Source organism: Lonchura striata, chromosome 31 (assembly GCF_050655825.1).
Source record: "Lonchura striata isolate lonStrDom1 chromosome 31, ASM5065582v1, whole genome shotgun sequence".
NCBI classification, from domain to species: Eukaryota; Metazoa; Chordata; class Aves; order Passeriformes; family Estrildidae; genus Lonchura; species Lonchura striata.
In genome coordinates, this window is record NC_140733.1 from 508,260 (window position 1) to 534,386 (window position 26,127).

The following is a 26,127-nucleotide window of genomic DNA, read 5'->3' on the forward strand; positions in this document are numbered from 1 at the left end:
GAATCAAATAGGCTGGAAAAGACCTTTGGGATCATCAAGTCCAATAAATGCCCTAATACCGCCTTGTCACCCAGACCATGCCACTGAGTGCCACTGGAGAGGGACAGTGACTCTGCCACCTCCCCCCTGGCCTGCCCATTCCAATGCCCACTCACCCTTTCTGTGAAGAACTTCTTCCTCTTGTCCAGCCTAAACCTCCCCTGGTGCAGCTGGAGGATGTGTCTTCTTGTCCTGCCCTCCAGCAGATCCACACTCACACCCAGCTTGGTGTCACCTGCAAATTTGGGGATGGTGGGCTCGATCCCCTCACCCAGATCATCGGTGAAGATGTTAAACAGGACTGGGCCCAACACAGATCCCTGGGGACAGCACCAGGGACTGGACACCAGCTGGGTGCAGCACCATCCCCACCCCTCTCTGGGCCCAGCCTCCAGCCAGCTCTTCCATCTCCCAGCCAGGAGGGAACCTGCCCAAGCCGTGGGCTGCAGCTTTTCCAGGGAATGCTGTCAGAGACAGTGTCCAAGGCTTTGCTGAAGTCCAGATGGACACATCCACAGCCTTTCCCACATCCACAGGTGGGTCACCTGGTCATAAAAGGAGATCAGGTTGCTCAGGCAGGACCTGCCCCTCTTAAATCCACTCTGGCTGGCTCTGACCCCTCGGCCATCCTGTGGGTGCCCTGTGGTGGCTCTCAAGGTGATCTGTTCCATAACCTTGCTGGGCACCGAGGTCAGGCTGACAGGCCTGGAGCTCCCCAGATCCTCCTTCCAGCCCTTCTTGGGGATGGGCTCACACTGGCACCTCCAGTGCTCTGGGACCTCCCTGGTGAGCCAGGACTGATGGTAAATGATGGGGAGCAGCTTGGGGAGCTCATCCGCTAGCTCCCTCACCCCCCTAGGATGGATCCCATCAGATCCCATCCACCTGTGAGCATCTGAGTGGCTCAGCAGGTCACCAGCTGCTTCCACCTGGATTACAGGGGCCTGTTCTGCTCCCTGTGACCATCTACCAGCTCAGGAGAACTCTTGTCCTGAGGACAATCTCTCCATATATTGAAAATTGAGTCAAACAAGGTATTAAGTAGCTCAACCTTTTCCTTATCTTTAGTTACTCTATTTTCCACTGCATCCAATAAAGAGTAGAGGTTCTCCTTATACCATGTTTTGCTATGAATTTATTCATAGACACATTTTTTATTATTTTTCACAGAAGTGGCCAGGTTAATCTCTAATTGAAATTTCACATCTTTCCTTTTCTCTTTCTGCATGATGTAACAACATCCTTAAACATTTGCTAAGTTGCCTGACCTTCTGTCCAAAGTTAATGCTCTCTCTGCTTTCCCCTGAGTTCCCACAAAAGCTCCATGGGTAGTCAGGACAGTGATTTTCCTCAGCAGATCATCTTTTGCCACACTGGGACAGGCTGCTCCGTACTCCTTAAGATTGCTTTCTCAAAATGTGTCCATCGTTCCTGAACCCCTTGGTTTTTAAGGGCTCTTTCCCTTAAAAAAATTCAGTACCTGATTTTGTACTCCCCAAACCTGCATCCTAAGTAGGCCAAAGTCTGCCCTTCCTAATTCCAGTGTTGAAGTTTTGTTGCTGCCCCTCCTTTTTGCACAGATCATTGAAAACTTGATTATTTCATGGTCCCTGTGCCCCAGGCAGCCTCCGACCCCCACATCTGCCACCAGCCCTTCTCTGTTTGTGAACAGCAGGAGACAGAGCTTTCCTTGTGAGCTCAGTGTTACCAAAAATTCAGTAAAACAGAAAACTCCTTAACACCAATGCAGCATTAAGAAGCAGCATTCTTTATTCAGCTGGATGCATGGGGGATAGCTCCTCCCAAAGCCGAGCATGCTGAGTACAGGAAAGTTTCTGTTCATATTCTGTATTTTGTACACATATCCATTGATTGTCGTGGACTAAACACACATCTGATAATCATTTCCCCAGAATCATTAACATACTTCCCCTCTCCATTACCCATGTGTTCTTCTGTCCTGGGGTTCTCTCTGGTGGTTTCTGGTGGTCGTGGACCCCAATGTTCCTATGGGCCTGGCTGAGCTGGCAGGACACTGAGGCTGGTGAACTTCCAGTTCCTCTTCTCACACAGTGGGCATTGTGTGGTTTCCATAGGCCTGGGGTTTGGAGAACAAGCTCCAGGTGTCAGCTCACCTGGTGGAGACAATTTATCATCTGGTAACAAGAGGTCACAGAGTGGGCTGTGACATCACAGAGTGAGGTCATTGAGAAGCTACAACATCATAGACTGTCCCTGTAACATCAAAGCTGGCTGTGACATCACAGGGCAGAGGTCTGACATCACAGAGCAGGTGATGACATCACAGAGCTCTATGTGACATCAGAGACCAGCTGTGTGAAATTAGAGAATGGGCTGTGACATCTCAGAGCAGACTGTGACATCACAGTGGGGCTGTGTGACATCCCAGCAGGGCTCTGTGAGGTCACTGGGTTGGTCACTCCACTCCAGCTCTCACTCACAGTTTCTCCCAACAAGTCCAATGCTGTTCATGCCCAGTGGGGTCCCTGTCCCCTGGTATCCCCCCAGTCCCCCTGCAGCCACAGCCTCCACCAAAGGATGTTCCACAGGATCCACCCCAGAGCTTGACATGGGGAAAAGGGGCCAGGGCTGTGTGCCCAGGACATCAAGGACGTGGTTTATCCAGGTCCCCGTGGCCTGGGTTGGGTTCCCCAGGGCAGGAAAGATGCCTGGCAGCTGGAGCAGGCTTAGGGAAGGGCCTCCAAGGTGGGATTGGAGCACTTGGGCTGTGAGCAGAGGCTGAGGGAGCTGGGCTTGTCCAGCCTGAGCAGGAAAGGCTGAAGGGCTCCTCATCCCAGCCTGGCAGTGCCAGCGAGGAGGGGATGGAGAACACAGAGCCAGGCTCTTCACCGGGGGCCTGGTGGGAGACAGAAGCCAATGGGTGTAAGGGGAAAGAGGGGAGATCAGCCAGGCCAGGAGGAGATGAAATGAGTCAGGCTGGTTTCAGCATTTCCCCAACACCAAAACCAGCCTGACCTCCCTTGTCCATCCACCACTGACAGCTTTGCAATTCAGGTATTGTTTGAGCTGTTTTGCCCACACTCCTGTCTAAGATCAATTTTAGCATGTAAGTCACTAGTGGATGGTGGACTCATCAGATGCTGCTGGGATGCTGCACATAGCTCAGGGAAGAGCGTGATTGTTATTAAATTGTGTCCTGTTCAACCATGGTCTGTTGGCCATGAGGAGAAAATTTCTGTGCCTTTGAGTCTCACCAGTTCCTGACCCCCAAAGGACACAAACCTGATGAGTTGTGGTTCCCACTCCAGTGGTGGCACATGGAGCTCCCTCCACCCCCAGAGCAGAGCTCCCTTGTCCCAGAAAGTCCCTGGCAATGCAGGGATGAAGGACAGGCTGTGGGGATCAAGGGCAGGACATGGCCAGGGATTTGGGGTGGTTGTGAGCCCAGGGCAGGACCTGGCCCTTGGCCTTGGTGAACCTCATCCCATTGTCCTGGGCCCATGGCTCCAGCCTGTCCAGATCCCTCTGCAGAGCTTCCTGCCCTCCAGCACAGCCACACTCCCACCCAGCCTGGGCTCACCTGGAACTGCCTGAGGGTTCCCTTGATGGCCTCGTCCAGATCAGCAATAAAGAGATTTCACTGACCTGGCCCCAGTCCTGAGCCCTGGGGACACCCCTGGATGTGACTCCATTCCTCAGCTGCTCTGAGTGCCAGGGGTGGGATGAGAGAAATGGTGGGGAGGGGTAGGGACAAAGTGTTATTGATTGTCAGCCATGAAGGGTCTTGATTTTCATATATGTTCAGACAGCGTTAAAAGGTGCTGGGGCTAAATATCAATTGGACATTGCTGATATCAGTCTATTAACAGGAAAAGAACAATTCTCTCTGCCCTGTTTTCGATATAGTATATTCACTTTGTATACATTTCTCAAATCTGTCTAATTAAGCACAGAAGAATTGAGGACTTGAATTATTCCCATGGGTTTTTCCTTGTTTTGGCATTTTGAACAAATGTTTATAAGCCTTTTGTCACTGAATTCCTGAACTGAAGAAATCAAGATAGAAGAGGCCTCTGGAGCAGTAAAATTCATCAGCAGCCTCCAAGTGGTTGAGGATCCATCCCAGAGCAGCAATGAGCAGAAATGGGCACAGCTTTGTGGCTGCCCCAGCTCTGGGATGGGCCCTGGGCCTGGAGCAGGAGCAGCTCTGGAGGGCCCCAGGGCCGGGGCTCTTGTGCTGGCCTGGGCAGATGGGATGGCAGGAGGGGCTGCAGAGCTCTCAGCACCTCAGGCAGAGGGGAGCAGGGCAGCCAGGGAGCTCCTTTGGCCTTGGCCAAGCCCCTTCCCCCATGGTGGGGCTGAGTCCTGGCTGAGCTGCAGCTGCTGCTGTGCCCTTGGCAGGGGCTGAGGCCGTGGGGCAGTGCCCAGAGCAGCCTGGGCTGAGCAGAGCTGTGGGGCCAGAGCCGGCTGGGCTGTGCTGGGGAGAGGCCCTTGGTGCTGCCCAGAGCTCAGGGCAGCTGGCAGAGCTGGCAGGGAGCTGGGCTGGGCTGGGAGAGCCTGGCACAGGAACCATCAGTGTCCATCTCAGCCTGGCTGAGCGGGCAGGGGCAGGAAGAGCATCCAAGGTCCACAAGTTCTCTGTGTGGGAGCTGAGCTTTTGACCCTCTGAGCCCTTCCAAGTGCTGGGGTTGCACCTCCAGCTCCAGAGGAGATGGGAACAGAGACAAATAATTCCTGCTGGATTCTTCATTGTGTTTGCTTATACAGGTGGCCTTGATCCATATGTAGACAAGGTGTTTTGTGTCAGATAACACTGGGAGAGTGATAAGAATAATATTTTTTAGCTGAAAATTATATTTCACACATAGTACACAATGAGGAATAAAAGACACATATGACCAGAAGAGCATCTGAGTTTTTCAGACGACAAGAGACTCATTGACATTCCAGCAGTCAAACTTGCTCAAATACTTTCCTCAGGGCTTCCTTGAGATGAGATGTGACCACCAGAGGCCAAGGCCAGCCAGAGCTGTCTGTCCTGGAAGATTTTGGGTGGGATTACCCTTTCATAAAGGGAATTTTTCAGGGGGAATATCAATTTTGGCCATGAGCACCTGGAAAGATGGATGGTTCTTTTCCATAGGAAGGAAAGCACAGAGCCCCAGTTCTCCAGGGGCTGATGAGAGGCAGCCATCAACATTCCAAGATCAGCTGGACCTGTCAGGTGGCCCTGGGAGGCCAAGCCAGCCAGACCTGTTCCATGTTCCCTTGGTTTCATGGCACTCTGCAGTGTCCCAATGTTCTCCTTGCTTCTGAAGTGTGGCCCCTTCCTTCCATGAGGCCCCCAGGGTGACAATGACCCTTGGGTTCCACAAGGCCCCACAGTGTCACAATGGTCTCACAGAAAGGAAACCACAGAGCCCCTGTATTTCAGGATCTGATGAATTCTTCAGTCACCGGAGGCCAAGGCCAGCCAGACCTGTCTATCCTGGCAGGTTTATCTGTGACCAACCCTTGGATATTTGGAATTGTGAATGTAGAATCCCAATTTCAGACATTTGTGCCTGGAGGAGAAGGCCAGTTCTTTTCCATAGGAAGGGAAGCATGGATCCCCTGTGTTTGGAAGGCAGGTGAGAGCCCACCTAAGGATGCCAAGGCCAGCCAGACCTGTCTGTAATGGCAGCTTTTGTGCAGGAGCAATCTTTGACTATAGGACTTCTGGAGGTGGAATCCCAATTTTGGCCATGGACACCTGGCCAAAAGAAGGAGACAGATGAAGAATGAAGAAGAAAGACAATTGTTTTTCATAGGAAGGAAAGAGCTAAGCCCCAGTGTCGCAGGGCAGAATAGGGAGACCACCAGAGGCCAAGGCAAGCCAGAGAAGTCTGTCCTGGCAGCTTTTGTCTGGGAGAAACCCTTGCACGTAGGGAATTTTGGAGGAAAAGTGTCAGTTTTGGCCATGGTTGCATGAGCAGGAGGGACGGTCCTATTCTACAGGAAGAAAAGCACAGAGCCTCAGTGTTTGAAGGCAGGTGAGAGCCAGCTCTCAGGAAGACAAGGCCAAACACACTTGTTAATGACAGCTTTTGTTTAGGAGCAATCTCTGGATATTGGGAATTTTGGAGGGGGTAATCCCATTTTGGCCATGAATGCTTGAATAAGAAGGACAGTTCTTTTCCATTGGAAGGAAAGCCCAGAGCCCCAGGGCTCTGTTTCAGGGGTACATGAGAAGAAACCCTCGACATGCCTAGGGCAGTTGGACCAGTCAGGCCAAGCCAGCCAGACCCGTGACCTGTTCCCTTGGATCCATGGGGCCCTGCAGTGTCACACCGGCCCCTTGTTTCCATGGGGCCCTGCAGTGTCACACTGGTGGTGTCATATTGGATCCTTGGTTCCATGAGGCCCAGATGTGTCACGCTGGCCTCTTGTTTCCATGGGGCTCCATAGTGTCACAATAGTCCCTTGCTTCCATGAGGCCTTGCAGGGTCACAGGGGTCTCCTTGGTGCCACAGGATCACAATGGACCCTTGGTTCCATGGGCACTCACAGTGTCAGAAGGGTCTCCTTGGCTCCATGGGGCCCTGCAGAGCCCCTTGATTCAACGAGGCCTCAAAGTGTCAGAATGGCCTCCAGGATTCCAACAGGCCCCACAATGTCACAATGGACCTTTGGTTCCGTGGGGTCCCACACTGTTCCATGAATCCTTAGTTCCATGGGGCCCTGCAGCTCCTTGGTTCCATGGTGCCACTCAGTGTGACAGCTGCCCCTTGGCCTGCCAACACTCCATAGCGTCACAATGGCCCCTGGGTTCAATGGGGCCTTGTGGTGTCACAGTGGCTCAGTGAGGCCTTTAGTGTCACATAGTGTCCCTGATTCCATGACTGTTGGAACCCTGGATGCTGAGAATGTTAAACTTGCTGTGCTGAAAGGCACAGACTTGCAAGAGAACACTGCATTTGACCTGAGGTTGTGGAGAAGGCTTCCAAAATTGATTAATAGCACTGGGGTTACGGGTGTGTAGTTGGTTAGAGGTGTATACTACCACAGGGTGGAAAAATTAGAGTTTGGGGTTTCAGAACATAGTAATAAATATGAAGCAAGATGGAAGTTTTAGGGTGGAGACACGTTCTTCTTATTTACCTTCTTACATTATTCTTTATGGCTTTGGGTGATATTTTGTGATTGGACAGAAAAGTCCGCATTGCTGACTTCGAGGGATCAGTTATTGGGTCAAAAGGGAAAATAATATAGGTGTCATTTCTTGGTTGGATAGTTTTTAAAGACCTTGTAACAAGAAATTATTTGGCCATTTTGTGACTTGCTAATGAAAGACTGCAGAACTCACAGTTGTGAGGCTGCAACACTGATAAGAAACAAGAAGCACCTGAGTCTGAACACGAATTATCGTCTCAGGCACCTAAAATCCTGACCAGGACACAAGTAGAAAAAACAAGCAGAGCACCCACACCTAAGGCCTGGCAGTGTGACAACAGACCATTGGTGTCACTGAGCCCCACAGTGTCATGATGGTCCCCTTGGCCCCATGAGGCTCTGAAGTGCCACAGAGGCCCTTTGGTTTCACAAGGCCTCAAAATGTAGGAATGGTCTCCATGGTTCCATGAGACCCTGCTGGGTCACAATGGACCTTTGGTTCCAGGATACCCCGGAGTGACACCATGGTGACACAATGGTTCCATTGGACCTTCATCCCATGGAGACCCACAGTGTTCACTGCAGTCCCCTTGATTCCATGAGGCCCTGCCATGCTGTCATGGCCCCTTGGTTCCAGTGGGTCCCAAAGTGTCAGAACAGTTTTCATTGTTCCATGAGGCCCCACAAAGTCACTGTGCTCCCCTTGGTTCCACAGGGCCCCACAGTGTCACAATGGACTCTTGGCTCCATGAGGTGCCACGCTGTGTCACAATGGCTCATGGTTCCAGGAGGCCACACAGTTTAACAATGGTCCCTTGGTTCCATGAGGCCTCCCCGTGTCACAATGGACTTGGGGTTCCGTGAGCTTTCCTACTGCCAAAAACAGTCTCCCTGGTTCCACAGTGTCACCATGGTCCCATTGTTCCATGAGGTTCCATGGCAGAACCTTGGTTCCATGGCCACCTTGGTTCCGTGTGACCTTGCAGTGTCACCATGGACCTGTGGTTCCACGAGGCCTTGCTGTGTCAGAATGGCCCCTTGGTTCCAAGAGGTTTCTCAGGGTCACATTGGTCTCCTTGGATCCGTGGTGTCACAATGGACCATTGGTTCAATGTGGCCCCAGTGTGCCAAAATGGATTTTGGTTCCATGGGGTTCCACTGTGTCACCATGGACCCTTTGTTCCATGAGTTTGCACAGAGTCACAGCTGACTCCTGGGTTCTGTGAGGCCCCATGGCCACCAAATCTCTGAAATATCAGAACAAGACTCCTTAACACTAATTTGCTATTTAAGAGGGGATCATTTATTCAGGCCTTGGGTCTAGTGAGGGATAACTCCTAACCGTATGTGGACATGTAACTCTACCTGTGTGTTGCTTATACACAGTCGCTAAATGTGTATTACAATTTACCCATTGCCATAAAACCCACCCCAAGTTCCCAGGTTCAGTCCTTGCTTTTTGTATCACTGCACCCTTGAGCCAGATGTCTTCTACACTTCCAACTGTCCTTGCTGGAAAAGCAGCTCCTGCACACCCTGTTCCTGTGTTAAAAGTTCCCAGGCAAGGTAAAAATGGAATAAACCCTTTTGGTATCAGCCCAAGGCTTTGTGTGGCCAGGCAGGGGCAGCAGGAGGCAGAGCTGCCAGCAAAGGAAGGGCCAGCGAGGTGGGGCAGCCAGGGGTGACGACAGCCTGCAGGGACAGAGGCGCAGGGCAGGGACACCGTGGGACAGCCTGGGCTGCAGAGGGCTCAGGGATGTGCAGCAGCTGCAAGGCCCTGACAGAGCCAACCTGTGCAGCCCTTTGGCCATGGCTGCTGGCCCTGGGCCTGAGGCCACCAGGGGACAAGTGACCCTTGCAGCCCTGGGGCCTCAGTGCCTCCTTGTCCCTGCTCAGCAGCCTGGCAGGGGCCGCCCCATGGTCCTGCCCTTGGCACTGCACATCCCTACATGCCAGTGCCCATCCCGGGAAGAGCCCTGAACAATGAGGGAGGGACAGGATCTGCCTTGCCAGGGGCTGGGGCTCAGGCCTGGGCCCTTTGCATTCCTGAAACACATCCAGGTTTGCTCAGCACCAGAGCCACCTTTCCCTTGCTTGTCCCCAGCTGTCATCACTGCCTCCAGTGTTCTGCTCTGACTGGAACCTGGGGACACTTTCTCAGTCCTGTTCCTCAGTGGGACCCATTAAAACTTCAAGGAACTTTGGAGTTTAAATTTAGCTTTGAGTTCTTGAGAAGTTTTTTGAAGACACTCTCAGGGACTGAGTCTGATGTAAACAACACCAAAGCCCTGAGAGGGTCATTAAAGTTTTCCTCTTCCAGTTGTGGAGAAAGATTTCAAAGAGCTTGTAAGAAATACACATTCCTGTTTTAAAGGGTGTATTTTATTACATTTCTCTTTAGATCAGAGGTGATTGCAGCATTCTGTGATTGATATTGAGCCAGGGTCTCCCCTCAGGAGCTCTGGCCTGCTCAGAGAAGCTGTGCCCTGAGCTCTGGCCCAGCGTGGACAACCTTGCTCCACTTTGCCCCAGCCCATCCTGTCTGTCCTCACTCACCTGGGACCTGCTGTGCTCGCAGAGCTGGCTGCACCCAGCCTAAGAGGGGCTTTCCCTTTTTCTATGTTTGAAGCAATCTAAAACTCCTGAGTTTCCCCATGGAAACAGACACCCTCCTCAGGTGTGTGCCAGCCCAAGGTGCCACCAAAACCACTCCAGACCGGCCCTGGGCCAGCTGTGAGGGTGGATCATCAGCCCCAGCTGCACTGGGCACTGCAAGGGGCTGTGGCCATGGGCACTGCACTGACCCCACTGCTGGGTTTGGCTGCCACGGCAGCCCTGAGAAATGAAGCTGTCCTTGGAAACACTGGGGAGGACTGGGACATACTGGGGAATACTGGGAATGCTGTGGGAGACACTGGGACATACTGGGAGTGATGCTGTGGAGGACTGGGACAGCCTGGGAACATGAGGAATGCTGAGGGGGAATCTGGGTGGGCTGGGATGGACTTGGGGGTACACTGGGACACACTGGGACATACTGGGAGTGAAACTGGGAGTGAAACTGGGGGATACTGGGACAAACTAGGGACATTGCGGGGAAGACTGGGCAACACTGGGGCATACTGTGGATGACATTGGGAGGAACTGGGAGGGCCTGGGAATAAACTCAGGTGTATTGGGAGGGACTGGGCTGTACTGGGAGGGATTGGAGGGGCACTGGGGCTGCACTGGGAATGGGCTGTTCCCGCCCCCGCCGCCTCCCATTTGCCGAGGCTCCCGCACATCATCACAGCCCCAACCAATCAGCGACAGGCATCATGGCTTTGGGGGCGGTGCCTGAAGTCAGCGCCATCTTTTCTTTTGCCTACATCTCCCATCATGCACCGCAGCCCAATAGAGCCCCATTAGGGCCGGGACTACAACGCCCGTCATGCCCCGCGCTCCACAGAACCCCGGTACCGCCCCCATCTCTCCCGTCAGTGCCCCCGAGACCCTCCGGGACCCCCAAGTGCCCTCAGCGCCCATTCGCGACCCCCCAAAAGCGTCCTCGGATCTCCTGAGTGCTCCCAGCCCCACAGATGCTCGGCACAGCCACTTCTGGGAATTCCTCTCCTCTCATCCCCCGTGGCCCCGGAGCCCCTCCGAACACAGTTCTGCGCCTAAAATTCCTGCCGCGCCCTGCGCCCTGAGGAACCCGGTTAAATCTCTCCAAGCTCCCCCGAGTGCTCCAGAGCCCCCGAGCACCTCAAGTCGCCGCTCGGATGCAAAAGTGTCCCCGAGGCCTTCCCGGATCGCAAACGTCGCGTCCGAGCCACTTCCGGGACTACAGCTCCCATCATGCTCTGCGGTGCACGTCCAGAGCTGTTCCATCCGTGACTTCATCTCCCGTCATGCACCGCACCCCACCGAGAGTCGCTGTACCCGCTTCTAGAACTCCCGTGATGCTCCGCGGCCCCGTTACCCCGCATTGTACCCGCGCCTACAACTCCCATCAGCCCCCGCGCCCAGAGAGCCCCGCCCGAGCCCCCCGAGTGCTCCCCCGGACCCCGAAGGGCCCCAAATTCCCCTCGCTGACCTCCAGGGCCCCGGACCCCCGAGTGCTCCCCCGGACCCCGAACTGCCCCTCAGGATCCCTGAGTGCCCCTCCAAGCGCCCGCCCGGCTCCCCCAGGGGCCCCCAGACCCTCAAGTTCTCTCTGAATTCCCTCCACAGACACAAAACTGCCCCAAATGTGCCCAGAAATGTCTCCGTGGGCCCCAAAGTGGCCGCTTTTACCCTGTCTGTGAACATAATAAAAATGATGACAAAAATAATAAAAATAAAGAAAATTAGAATAAAGAGGGCAAAATCAATAGCCAATAGTGGTAAATGAATTAATGAAGGGAATTGTGTTACCTAGAACCAATGACCAATCCGTTTTTGGTTGCAAAAAACATACAGAGATTTTTTTATAGAAGCATTAAGATGAAATGTTAAAATATAGAATAATATTTTTATGCATAAGCAATAAAATTTTAATTATTATTATCAAAAATCAATTAGTTTAATTAACTTAATTAAAAATTAACTTAATTTTAATTATTAAGAAAAATGCACAATTTAAGAAAACTGTTTTGGGATGTCAGTCCCAGGTGGGCAATATCTGGGGCTAAGGAGCATGTGGTAAATGGATGTGATTCATGCTAAGTTATTGTCCTATATTGCAAGACAAGATGTATTCAAATGCTGTCTGTTAGAGGTTGTTTCACTGTATTGTTTATTTTATCTTTTTATTTTCTTCCCTAATAAAGAACTGTTATTCCTGCTCCCATATTTTTGCCTGAGAGCCCCCCTTAACTTCAAATTTACAGCAATTCAGAGGGAGAGGATCTACATTTTTTTTCCCATTTCAGGGGAGGCTCCTGCCTTCCTTAGCAGACTCCTGTCTTTGCAAACCAGGACGGATTTTGGCACCCAACGTGTGGCTCGAGGGCACAGGAACAAAAAAGGGAATAACAGTTCTTGAGTAAACCAATTTTTTTGTGCTGCTACAGAAACCTCATTAAGCAGCACCCTGTGCTCCAGCCTGCCCTGGTTTGGGTGGCACGGAACCGTGGCTGCATTTCTCCATTTGCAGGCCCTGATCTAAACACGGCTCCTACAGCCAAGGCTGCTGTGGCTTTTCTCCGGTTTGTTTTATGGGTGAATAAGGGGAAGAATTCATGGATCTTTAACTTCCTCTGGGAAGCAGGCACATGGATTCACAGCTGTCATACACTGACTGTGTGCTTTTGGGGTTACTTTAATAGTGGCACCTACTGTGAGGAAATGACACCGGGGGAAATTTTGTCCCAAGCCTTTAACCATCTCTTTGGGTCTGCCCCACCAGTTTGTGAAGGGCTCAGATCCACTCCAAATACCAATGATATCATACAGGGGCTGTGTTGCTGTTAGCCCTGTTCTATTTGGCACTGAGAGACGAGGGAAGATTAACCTGGAAAACCCTGACACCCAGCCCAGAACCTGACATGGCCCCAGAGACCAGGGATGCTGCTGCCCCAGAGCCTGACCCTGCCCCACAGCCACCCCAGATATGAACCACCCAGACTGGGTGGGGTCTGGTGAGGGAGATGCAGGAGATGCTGAAGGAGTGCATTCCCCAGCTGGTGAGAAGCCCTCCCCCTGCCTCGAAAAAGGAGAGTCTGATGGGGCAGCAGTGGAACCCACAGATGTTACAACTGTCCAGGTTCAGCTGAGCCACAAAGGCAGCCACAGCCAGCAGCAGTCGCCCCTGTAGAAACAAGGAGGTCTAAGATGGAATCAGAGCACCCAGATAAGGGAAGGCCCTCACAACCCACAGGGGAGCCAGAGGTTGTGATCATCACGAGTCCCTGACGTACAAAAGTCTCTGTAACAAGGACATTGAACGACGGAGACGTGAGGCTTATACAACCTGACTGCTTCAAGTCTGAGACCTCATGGGTACAGGTGTCCAGCTGGATGGTGGTGAGGCAAGGAATTTGGGACCTTTAACCCAAGGCTCAGGTATGAATCAGATTTTTGTAAGGGAGCCAGGGTCTCTTTCCCTCTGGGAGCGGATTTTAATGAGTGTCAGAGAGAGGTTTGTCCACAGGGAGAGAATGCAGGAGCACCAGCACAGAACGTGCTGGGAAACCCTTGAGGAAGGGATCCAACAGCTGAGGGAAGTGGCAGCATTGGAGGTACTCTTTGGGAGGGATGGACAGCATGATAATGACCCCGACGAGGTCAGGGGCACAGGGCAAATGCTGTGGAGTCTGGCAAGGCTGGGGCCATCTCAGTACACCACCTTCACTGCCACGATTAATGCCGATAACAGCCGAGAGACAGTGGGCTCTGCTGCCAACAGCTGAGAAATTGTGAGAGTATGATCCATGGCCCAGTGCAGGCTCATGGCTCTGCTGTGGGCAAGGAACTCAAAGAGGAGTTGAGGGAGATGAGGGAGGAGGTGAGGAGGAACAGTTCCCACATTGCCCCAGTGTGAGTCACAGGCCCCAAAGTCAGAGCCCAACGTTCCCCAGCCAGAGAGAGAGGGTACACCCCACGGGCTGGCCTGGGGTTCTTTCTGCGTGACCATGGGGAAGACATGGGAAGGTGGAATGGGAAACCCATTTCTGTCCTGGCAGCGTGGGTGTGTCAGCTCAAGGAGGGAAGCACTGACCGAGGGAATTCCAGTGAAGTGAAGGCAGCCTCAACTCCCATGACTGAGCTGCCGAGTATGATCTGTCAGATCCCCTTTAAAGTACCTCTACCATGTATGCCTTGGAAAGAAATAATTACCAGGGTAGAGGGGCCCTGCCTCAAGCCAGGGAGAGGCACAGGAAAGCTGGATCTTTTGTTCAGTGTGGATCCGATGGCCTGGCACATCAGAGCCACAGAAATATGAAGCCTTAGCTGATACTGGTGCACAGTGTACCCTAATGCCATCGGGACATGTGTGGGCAGAACCTGTTTCCATTGCCGGGGTGACAGGGGGATCGCAGCAATTGACCCTGTTGGGAGCCGAGGTGAGCCTGGCTGGGAAGGAGCAGCAGAAACATCCATTGTGACCGGCCCAGAGGCTCCGTGTGTTCTGGGCATAGACTTCCTCCAGAACGGATGTTACAGAGACCCAAAGGGACTCAGGCGGGCTTTTGGCATAGCTGCTGCAGAGACAGAGGACATTAAGCTGTTGAACACCTTGCCTGGACTGTCAGAGAACCCCTCTGCAGTAGGACTCCTGAGGGTGGAAGAGCAACAAGTGCCAATTGCCACCTCGGCAGTGCACGGCCGGCAGTATTGAACGGATCGGGATGTTGTGATCCCCATCCACAGAATGATCTGTGAGCTGGAGAGCCAAGGGGTGGTCAGTAAGGCCCACTCACCATTCCACAGCCCCATCTGGCCTGTGCACATGTCTGAAGGAGAATGGAGATTGACTGTGGACTATTGTGGCTTGAATGAAGTGACTGCACCGCTGAGCGCTGCTGTGCTGGACATGCTGGAACTCCAGCACGAGCTGAAGTCCAAGGCAGAAAAAGTGGTACACCCCTGCTGACATTGCTAACGTGTTTTTCTCCATTCCTCTGGCAGCAGAATGCAGGCCTCAGTTTGCTTTCTCCTGGAGGGGCCTGCAGTACTCCTGGAACCGACTGCCCCAGCGGTGGAAACACAGCCCCACCATCTGCCATGGACTGATCCAGGCTGCACTGGAAAAGGGTGAGGCTCCAGAACACCTGCAGTACATCAGTAGCATCATTGTGTGGGGGAACACGGCAATGGAAGTGTTTGAGAAAGAAGAGAGGATCATCCAAATTCTGCTGGAAGCCAGCTTTGCCATCAAGAAGAGCAAAGTCAAGGGTCCTGCCTGAGAGATCCAGTTCCTGGGGTAAAGTGGCAAGATGGACAGAGTCAGATTCCAACTGAGGTCATCAACAAGATCACCGTGATGTCTCTACCCACCACCAAGAAGGAAACACAAGCTTTCCTAGGTGCCATAGGTTTTTGGAGAATGCACATTCTCAAGTATGGCCAGATTTTGAGCCCTCCCTACCTGGTCGCCCACAAAAAAAACAATTTCCACTGGGGCCCTGAGCAGCAACAAATTTTCACCCAGATCAAGCAGGAGATCGCTCATGCTGTAGCCCTTGGCCCAGTCAGGACAGGACCAGATTTCAGAAGTGTCTTCAAAGTGGATAGACTATATTGAAAACAATGCAGAGAGAATTGTTTTGTCCTTTTAACTTTTCTTTTCCTATTTATATCTTGATATCAGCAATATCCAATTGATATTGACCCCCAACACCTTGTTAAGCAATCTGAATACATATGAAAATCATGATCCATCATGGCTGACAATCAATAACACTTTGTCCCTACCCTTCCCCCACCATTTCCCTCATCCAGCCCCTGGCACTCCTATGCATCAGGAATGTTGTGGCCAGAAGGACCAGGGCAGTGATTCTTCAGCTGTGAGACAGAGTGAAAATTTAACAGGGTAGAAATCCATTTGGATTTAGGTGAAATGTGCTCCTTTGACCTTGTTAACATAAGTGAAATAAGCTGTTTAGTCTGGTAACTGCAGCACTAGGAAAGTTGCCCCAGCTAAAGAGAAAGAATGCAAATTTCCACACTAAAAAGAGATAAGAAAGACTCCTTGGGCCTTTAAACAGACCACACAGAGTGACCCAGGAGTTCTTTCTGTACTTTCTGACAGAAACAAGTGTAACTAGCTCTAAGTGTAACATGAAATCATGAGAATGAATATGCATGAACCTATTGTGAAATTCTATGCCTATGGAAATTAATTAAGAGTAATAAAAAAGGTTTGGGACTTCTCAGGGGGGCGCATGTCCATTGAAGGGCAATAAATCCCTACATGTGTCCAGCGCTGTAAATAAACATACCATTCCCTACAAATCTTTACTGTAATTGTGGGGTTTTTATTTTTCATCCGCATTTCACCTGTGCTGGGCACTGGTTGGGCAGCACCTCGAGTGCTGGGTCCAGTTCTGGGGTCCTCAATTTAGGAAGTGTCTAGGACACTGCAGCACCAAGGAATTCCTTGTGGCACTCTGAGGCTTCATGGAACCAAGAGGCCACTGTGACCCTGCAGGGCCTTGTGGAACCATGCAGAGCTTTTTGACAGAGCAAGACCTCGTGTCATGATGGGGCCATTGTGACCCTGCAGGGCCCTATGGAACCGAGGGGCCAGTGCTGCCCCTCAGGAACTCACGGAATGCAGGAAACATGTTTGACACCGTGGTGGCCCTTGGGACCAAGAGGCCATTGTGACACTGTGGGACCAAGGAGAGCATTGCTGCCCTGCCAGACTTAATGGAACCAAGGATCCACTGTGACACTGCAGGGCCTTGGGGACCACGGTGACATTGTGACACTGCAGGGCCCAAGGATCCAAGGGACTTTGTGACACCAAGGGGTCCCATGGAACCAAAGGGACATTGTGGCACTGGGAGGCCTCATGGAATCATGGAGACCATTGGGACACTCTGGGGCCTCCTGAAACCCTGGGGACACCAAGTTGTCTGGGAATGTTGATCTCCTGGAGGGTAGGAGAGCTTTGCACAGGGCCCTGAACAGGCTGGATCCAGGGCCCAAATCCAACAAGGTGAGGTTTAACAAGTCCAAGTGTCGGGTCCTGCACTTTGGCCACAACAACCCCTGCAGTGCTACAGGCTGGGGACAGAGGGGCTGGACAGCAGCCAGGCAGAAAGGGACCTGCAGGGACTGATGGACAGCAGGCTGGACATGAGCCAGCAGTGTGCCCAGATGGCCAAGAAGGCCAATGGCTCCTGGCCTGGATCAGGAATGGTGTGGCCAGCAGGAGCAGGGCAGTGATTCTTCCCCTGAGCTGGGCAGTGGTTGGGCAGCACCTTGAGTGCTGTGTCTGGTTCTGGACCCCCAATTTAGGAAGGACATGGAGGGGCTCGAGTGTGTCCAGACAAGGGCAACAAGGCTGATGGGGGGTCTGGAACGCAAGTCCTGTGAGGAGTGGCTGAGGGAGCTGGGGTTGTTGATCTGGAGAAAAGGAGGCCCATGGGAGTCAAGGAGGTGTCAGGGCACAGGTTGGACTTGATGATCTCCAAGGACTTTTCCAGCCTTGCTGATTCTGTGATTCCCTGAGACCACCCTAGGAGCAGTTGCAGAAGGAGCCCTGGGCCTCCTTTCCAGAAGCTCCAGCAGCCCAGATCTCTCAGATTCTCCTCAGAGCACCAAAGCCCATCCTGTCAGTCCTGCAGATCCTCTGCAGCTCCTCCTTCCCAGAACAGGAAGCCCCACAGCCAGACACAGCAGCCCAGATGTGCCGCCCTGGCCTGGGGTGCCTCTGGCAAGGGAGCAGCACCAGGCACTGTAGGAGCCTGCAGACAATTCCTGCAGCACTTGTGGGATGATCCTGCTCCCCAAGGGATGTTCCCATGGTGCCAAGTCAGGAACTGCAATGGGGAGTGGGGCCAGAGAAGAAAGGGAAAAACACAGATGGACTGTTTGCAGGGGAGGGAACAGGGGTGGGCAACAGGAAGAAATTGTATCAGACAGAGTAAAGAAAGCAAAGGTGAAGCCAAGGAAATGCTCAGGGCAGTTTGGGGATAGCTGCCAGGCAGCCCTGGCTCTGAGCAGCAGCGTCTGCAGTGGGACAGGAAACTCCCAGCTGATGGGAACAAACTTTCTGGCTGACTGCAGAGGCCAGGACAAAGCTGAGTGGTTTCCCTGGCGTCCCCCAGCCCTTCCTGGTCCCAGGGGCTGATGGCATTTGTGCTGCCTCAGGTTCATGTCCCCACAGCACCAGCATGGGGGTGCTCCCGCCTGCTGTGTGCAATGCAAACAGGGGCTCCTGATGTTTCTTTGTGAACAACATTAAAATGTACTACAAAGCAAAAGAACCTCAAAAGGAAAACAACAAGAAGTATCAAAGTTTACTTGTATTACAAGTGTTTTGCAGAAATTGGGCAGCAGTTTAATGTTCCTGAAAGCATCCAGTCATCAGTCTCGTCACTGAAGCCTTGAGCTCCTGGTTCCTCAGGATGTAGATGAGGGTGTTCAGGGCTGGAGGCACCACCAAGTACAGAACTGACAGGGCCAGATCCAGGGATGGAGAGAAGATGGAGGGGGGCTTCAGGTAGGCAAATATGCCAGTGCTGAGGAACAGAGAGACCACGGCCAGGTGAGGGAGGCAGGTGGAAAAGGCTTTGTGCCGTCCCTGCTCAGAGGGGATCCTCAGCACAGCCCTGAAGATCTGCACATAGGAGAAAACAATGAACACAAAACAGCCAAAATATAGAAGAGCACTTAGCACAATAAGCCCAAGTTCCCAGAGTTTGGAGTGTGAGCAGGAGATCTTGAGGATTTCTGGGATTTCACAGAAGAACTGACCCAGGGCATTGCCATGGCAGAGGGGCAGGGAAAATGTATTGGCTGTGTGCATGAGAGCATTGAGAAAGGCACTGGCCCAGGCAGCTGCTGCCATGTGGGCACAAGCTCTGCTGCCCAGGAGGGTCCCGTAGTGCAGGGGTTTGCAGATGGACACGTAGCGGTCATAGCACATGACAGTCAGGAGGCAAAACTCTCCTGAGATGAAGAAGGTAAAAAAAAATAGTTGGGCAGCACATCCTGTGTAGGAGATGTTTCTGGTGTCCCAGAGGGAATTGTGCAGGGCTTTGGGGACAGTGGTGCAGATGGAGCCCAGGTCGCTGAGGGCCAGGTTGAGCAGGAAGAAGAACATGGGCGTGTGCAGGTGGTGGCTGCAGGCTACGGCGCTGATGATGAGGCCGTTGCCCAGGAGGGCAGCCAGGGAGATGCCCAGGAAGAGGCAGAAGTGCAGGAGCTGCAGCTGCCGCGTGTCTGCCAGTGCCAGCAGGAGGAAGTGGCTGATGGAGCTGCTGTTGGACATTTGCTGTGGCTGCACATGGGCACCTGGTCATGGAGAAAGGACAGGGACAAGTCAGGAGAGGCTGTTTGGAGCCAAACCTGGGCCATTTGCTGTAGCCTGTCCTGCTGGGACTCAGCCACTCTTGTTCCTGCTCTGGAAAAACCTTTGGCTGCAATCAGAGCATAATCAGGCTTCTGGGCCACCCTGGGATAAACCAGATCCTGCCCAGAGCTGAGGGATCCCTGAGTGTCTCACCCTCTCCAAAAGTCTCTGGGCAAAGTCTCAGCACCCACTTCTGCCAAGGACAGACACTCACGGCTCCCCTGGCCAACCCAGAGGCATTTCCTCAGCTGTGGCAGCTCTGCATTTCCTTGTGGGACATTCAGGAAACTCTTATTGGCTCTGGCACAGATCTGCACCCAGGAGGGCAGCTCAGAGCTGGGAAGGGCACAGCAAGGATATCCCCGGCTGTACCCATGAGGGGATCTCAGGGTGTGGGAACTCAAAATGTCTCTCAGACATTTTTAGAGGTTCCAGGCCATGGTCAGACGCAGTCTGGACCCCAGCAGGCAGCTGGATTTAGCTGTGATTTCGAGTTTGAACCATGGAATGAATTACCAACTTTGAAGGTGGAACAAGCAGTCACAAAATGCTAGATAGTGTAGTAAATGCAGTCACAAAGTAGAGGGAAAAATTTTTTGGTAGTGTACAGGGGGGTTTTAGTGCATGTACAGGGGGGTTTTTACTTTGTACATGGGGGACAGAAGTTCTAAGATGGAGGAAAGTGGGCTGGACCCATCCTTCTTCTTTCTTCTTCCTTACCTCCATGTTCTTGGTGATGTTGGCACTCACAGATTGGTTTAGAATAGAAAAACACTTGGCAACGTAGGTAATAGGTATTGGGGAATAATTGTAAACATGCTATGCGTAATATATCTTATAAAAGATAGCAGCAGCCCTGGGCGAGGAGAGAGAAGAAGAAGACACCAGACAGTGAGGGTGTCAGGAGTGTGTGCCTCTCTGCCTGGGCCGCTGACCAAAGGGCCGCAGCCCGAGAACCTAATCTGTTAGATAACTAGCAATAAATCATCTTGAGACCGAACAACAAGAGGCTGCGGAGTTTTTCTTTGGACGCACGGGTTGGAGGAGAAGCTTTACCACCATATGAGACCCCAAACCAAACCCGGGGTTCTCACATCTGGCATCCCTGTGCGGGCATCAGCAAGAAGTCCGAAAAGAAGCATCAAACAACCTCCAACCTGCATCAGCGGAGAAGAAAAAAAAGAGAAGAGCAGAGCACACACTCGCCGTAAATTCCAAGATGAGAGGGAGCGGACAGCTCGAGATAAGAACCTGACCTTCACTGAAACAACTCGTCTCGGGGACTTTCCAGGGAGGAGACGACCCAGAAGCGCGCCTGGGATCTCTCACCTGTGACCTGCTGGACGGTGATCAGTGCCATCTCCGGACTGACCTCGAGCCGACACAGCTTTTGGTGAGAACAGTCAAAATTAAGAACATGGGGGGGGAATTCTCCCAAGAGGAAAAAGAAATAGTATCTGCCTTCCAGGGCATCATCTCTGCCCATCCGGTAGAGATTGCTCAAAAGGAGCTGAAAGATTTATTATTATGGGTGAGGTGTAACTTCCCACACTCATATCCAGATTTATTGTATGAGCCAAATTTTTGGCAGGAAATTAACAAGCAATTATATTATCAGGCTATAAAAAATAATAAGCTTGCCGCAAAACTTTTATCTTCAGCAAGAACAGTTTTAGAGTCACTCTCACAACGCGGCAGCTCAAGCCAGGCAGCTACGGCTCCTGGTGACAAACAGGGCGGGGGACAGTCCGGCCAGCAGCTTGGGGCAGCCCCTCTCACCACAGACACAGGACAGGCACGATTGCTTCCTGTGGAAAATCAGGGAGATGATACCCCATCGCGTCCCGTGTCCCCGGGTTCTCACTGTTCCTCAGTTTCCCAAGAGTCCCTAAGCTCCTCCGATGCAGAAATTCCCCAGACAGAGGCGGGCGAGCCAGGCACAGCCGCGACCCTCGGTGGGAGGAAGACATTGCCCAAGTCCAAACTCATGGCAGGGATGGCAGCGGTGGCGGCTCCGGTGGGGGAAGGTGCGAACGTGAGTGCAGAGCAGGGGGAGGAGGGAGAGGAAAGCGCCTCCACATCTGCGCAGGCTGGGAGTTCAAAACAGCCCGCGCAGAAAGCGAGGCCGGGGAGAGCGGCGGGGGCGGGACGGATCGGGGCGAAAGCGGAGGGTGCGAGTGCGGCGGTGGTACGCTCGGAGCGCCCGGGGACGCGTTCAATGTCGAGAATCCGTGAGGCCGCAGAAGCGGCCGCCCAAAGGGCGCGGGAACTTGGCTCCCTGACCGCGGCAGCCAGGGCTGCTGAGGAAGCGGCAGAGGGACAGCGGGAGGCGTTCCTCACTGCAGCTCAGGCGGCGGGCACGTGTGTGAAGGTTGAGCAAAACCCGACAGCCACGGGTGGAGGGGATTTCTCACATTTCGAACGCGCGGGACAGGCACACAGGGGCGGAGCCGGCGCGCGCGGGCTGTGGGTGCTGGCACAGAGCCAGGAGACGGGCAAAGCAAGACGGAGACATCGGGGCCAGAATGGGAACAGGAGGGTGGCTACGTCAGCCTTGGGGGGGATGGCAGTGGCTCTGATTCGGAGGCGGTGCGGGGCGGAGCGAGGCCAAAGCATAGCCAGGGTCGGAGCAGGAGTGTTCACTCCCCTGAGATGACGCAGGCAGGGATGGGGCGTGGCCAGGATGTAAACATTCCTCAGGGCACCATTCCATCACAGTTCCCATGGCAACAGACAGCCCAAGCCCACGGCCAATCCCTGTCGGCTTCTGACATGACCAAATTAGAACAGTTATTGCAACGAGAGTCAGTTTTACCAACTGCAGGGATTGCAAACGTGAATCAGTTGTTAGGAGAAATGCTCAAAGGTTTATCGGGAATTAGTGCGGGATTTGCAAATGTAAATCAATTGTCAGAAGAAATGCTCAAATGTTTATCGGAAGTGCAGATTGAAGAGCAGAGTGCGGTTCTGACCTCAGCTGGTCAGGCGGCAGCGCCATCTAGCGGCGGAACCACAACATTGCAACAGGCTTCGCAGAACTTGTCCGGTCAAGGCACTGCGCCACCCAGTGGTGGGACTGTGACATTGCAGGACTTTTTTCCAGTTTCTTATAAGAAAAACTCCAGGGTGAAAAAGGTCACATCTGCACGGCAGCAGGAACCTCCACTGACACCGGAACAGTGCGGGACTCAGGACACTTCTGCTGAGGTGCAGCAACGGGATGAAACGATACGCATCACCGCTTTGAAAGGTGTCCCAGCTTGAACAATTCCAAAATCAAGGTCTGCCAAACTTTCGGGGCAGGGAGAGTCAATTTTAATATCAAAGGGGGTTGTTGAATTTCTTTTACGATATTGAAGCACAGCCTTGGAGTCACAGCCAGAACTGTTGGTTCATCTTCCAAAAATTTTCCAAATAATGCAAGGCAGTCGTGTGTTCTCCTCCACAGCAGATGCTTCACTTTTCTCCAGAGACTTCCAGCCTTCATCTTCGCAGATGCTGCAGACGCCGTTGGTATCGGTGAGTGCTGCTGCACCAGAGCTGCAGCCACAACAGATGACTCCACTCTACAGGCAAGTACCCACTGAATTTACAGCTTTGCAGAGCGCAAAAGTGGACTGGCAGGACATTCGAGCAGAGTTGGAGAAAGAGAAAGGTTTATTGCAGGGCTCGGGAAACATAATAATGCCGGTGAGCTATGACGCTCAGGGCCAAAACCCGAGATGGGAACGCCTGGACCGTGGAGCAATCAAAGATTTAGCTAAGGCCATTCGGGACAATGGGTTGTCATCACCATATTTCAAGCAGATGTTAAAAAGCATTTTTGGCATGTATGATTTAACACCATACGATCCTAAATATCTTGCAACATCAGTTCTTACAGACACCCAAGCTCTTGTGTGGCAGAAGGTGTGGAGGAGATCCCTGGAGGAGCTGAGAGCCAGATACCAGGGCGGGCCGAATGCAAACCTCACCATGGTGCAGCTTGCTGGTGATCCTCCTGAGGACGGTCTAACTCAACAGGCGGTGAGGCTCCCGCGTCACGTGCTCAGCGACATCAAAGAGGCAGCACGGAGGGCAATTCTTCAGATTGCTCCAGTGGGGGTCCAGGACACCATCTACTCCGAGATCAAACAGAGTCCTTTGGAGCCGTTTTCTTCATTCGTGGATCGTCTTTCTCAGGCGGTGGAGCGGCAGGTGAGCGAGGAGGGAGCGAAACCACACCTGGTCAAAAGCCTTGCGTTCTCCAATGCCAATCCGGAGTGCAGACGGATCATCAGCATGATGCCTCACCAGGCCACCTTGGCAGACATGATCGAGGCTTGCAGCAAGGTGGGGACACCACAACATGTTGCTTCCATCATGGAGGAACACTTGGGGGATCAAATTGAAAAACGTGTTAGGGAAGCTCTTGCAAATTATACAAAGGGCAACTCCAATGCAGAGAGACAGTGCTTTGGGTGTGGGGCACAAGGACATATTAAAAGGAACTGCCCACAACTTGCAAAGCCCAACAAACCACCAGACCTTTGCCGTCGATGCACGAGAGGGAAACATCTCACAAGTGAGTGTCACTCACAGACAGATATGGATGGGAAACTTCTTCCTATTCCGGGAAACGGGAAAAAGCGCGAATCAACGCTAGCGCTCTCAGACACAAATCCTGGCAGTGACACAGAACCAGCAGGAACAATCCTCGGGGAGCAACAAACAGAAACCCTCAGCAGAGCAATCTCCAAAATCCCCAGTGACCCAGACTTGGTACCACCCAGATTCCAATGCATCTTGGAAACCTCCAAGTTGACGTGTCTTTTGGACAATAGCCATGCAGTGATACCTACAGGTGTCACAGGGACTTCTTGGAAAAGGCAGGACTTTTTAATAATGGCCAGGGACAGGAGCAGTATCCTTGGACTTGTTGTTTATCCATCTTTGATTTCAGCAAACCGTAATGAGGAGTTGATGGTCACGGCAAAAGCCTTGCGACCACCTCTGACAATTCCATAAAACACACCGATTGCTCGAGCCATGGCTTTGCCATCTCACCCAGAAAGGCAAGCCATGCCGGTGTTCAACAAACGTGACTCTTTTCCTGGTGATCAAGCAGAGGTGCATGCATCTTGGGTGAAACATTTGAGCCGGGATCGGCCCATTGTTACTTGTCAGTTGACTTGTAACGAGAAGACAATTGCTATTACAGGGATGCTTGACACAGGAGCGGATGTTACAGTTATTTCATACATTTTTTGGCCTTGGGAATGGGACTTGGTTGCACCTTTGGGTTCTCTCACAGGCATAGGGGGGAGTTCCCTCTGCATGCAGAGTGAGAACGCAATTGTTGTCACAGGCCCAGGAAAAAAGACAGCAGTTATCCGTCCTTTCATCGTGCAAAAGCCCATCACAGTATGGGGAAGGGACCTTTTGGCACAATGGGGACTGGAATTAGAATTGGATTTTTAACAGGGGTCACTGTGGCACTTTGAAACTGACCTGGAAAACAAATGATCCTGTTTGGGTGGATCAGTGGCCCCTGGAGCGGAAAAAATTGAGTGCATTGAAAAAGTTGGTCCAGGAACAGCTGCAGAAGGGACACATCAAACCAACAGACAGCCCATGGAATTCCCCAGTGTTTGTCATTCACAAGAAAACTTCAGGGTCTTGGAGACTGCTTTATGATCTCAGGAAAATCAACGAGGTCATCAGGACATGGGGCCACTGCAGCTTGGGCTTCCATCTCTCTCGATGATCCAGAGGGACTGGTCGCTTGTGATCATTGATCTCAAGGACTGTTTTTTCAGCATTCCACTTCATCCAGATGATGCTTCACGCTTTGCATTTTCTGTCCCAAGCATCAACAGAGAAGAACCTTTGCAGAGATACCACTGGACGGTTCTTCCTCAGGGTCTCAAAAATTCTCCAAGCATTTGCCAATGGTACGTGGCCCAAGCTTTGCATCCAGCACGAGAAAAACATCCAAAACCAAAAATTATCCATTATATGGATGATTTTCTCATTGCAGCACCAACAAAACAGGAGGTGCAAGAGGTTCATGACTGTGTGATTGTGCAGGTGCAAAAATCAGGACTGGAAATTAGTACACCAAAAATACAGGAAATTGCACCTTGGAAATACCTGGGATGGAAGATCACAAAACAAACAATAAGGCCACAGAAACTGAAAGTCAACACAAAGGTCACCAATCTCCAGGACTTGCAACAGCTTTTGGGGGAGATAACTGGATGAGACCGATCCTGGGAATCACCAATGATGACATCTCGTCGTTGCTCGACCTTTTGAGAGGGGACAATAACATCAAATCTCCCAGAACTCTGACGCCTGAAGCAAAAAGAGACCTTGAAAAGATCACAGACATGATTCAGCAGAGACAAGCACATCACTTTGTAGAATCATTGCCTTTTCATTTAGCAGTGTTGGGGGAAACAGCACAGTTATATGGGTTGATTTTTCAATGGGATTTGTCTCAAATGGACCCTCTTTTGTTGATAGAATGGGTTTTCTTAGCTTACAGGCCCTCAAAAACAATTCTCACAGATCTAGAAATGGTAGCACAGATTATTATTAAGGCGAGAACCAGGTTGCTGACAATGTCAGGCAGAGATTTCTCAGTTATTCATGTTCCTTTGAAAAAAGTGTATTTTGAATGGGCGATGCAGAAATCACAGGATTTTGCAATTGCTTTGTTAGGTTATCCGGGAATTTGTACAGTTAATTTTCCAGCTCACAGGATGCTGAATGCGAAAGTAAGTTTCAGGGAAAAGCCAAAAATAAGCCAGGAACCAGTGGATGGGGTGACAGTATTCACTGATGGTTCGGGAAAAACTCACAAATCAGTAGTTACATGGCAAAATTCAAAAACAGGGGAGTGGAAATCAGACATAAAAATGGTACAGGGTTCACCACAAATTGTGGAATTGGCAGCAGTGGCCAGGGTTTTTCAATTGTTTCAG

General features: G+C 52.0%; 1 protein-coding gene and 1 long non-coding RNA gene across 2 annotated transcripts; both read right to left on the reverse strand.

The window, feature by feature from the left end:
• Positions 1 to 1,786: 1,786 nt before the first annotated feature.
• LOC144248461 (uncharacterized) lies at positions 1,787 to 12,346 on the reverse strand. The gene is made up of 2 exons (XR_013341741.2): positions 10,918 to 12,346; positions 1,787 to 2,174 (listed from the first exon to the last, which is right to left on the reverse strand). It is a non-coding gene; the product is annotated as an uncharacterized LOC144248461 (long non-coding RNA).
• Positions 12,347 to 13,434: 1,088 nt separating this feature from the next.
• Positions 13,435 to 21,926, reverse strand: LOC144248460 (olfactory receptor 14A16-like). Its single transcript, XM_085563690.1, has one exon. The coding sequence runs from the start codon at positions 19,076 to 19,078 to the stop codon at positions 18,146 to 18,148; it is 933 nt and encodes a 310-aa protein (XP_085419816.1). The 5' UTR covers positions 19,079 to 21,926; the 3' UTR covers positions 13,435 to 18,145.
• Positions 21,927 to 26,127: the final 4,201 nt, after the last annotated feature.

What these genes read in the sequence shown, in the direction of transcription:
- LOC144248460 (XM_085563690.1), bottom strand. Translation starts at nt 19,078, where the DNA reads ATGTCCAACAGCAGCTCCATCAGCCACTTCCTCCTGCTGGCACTGGCA.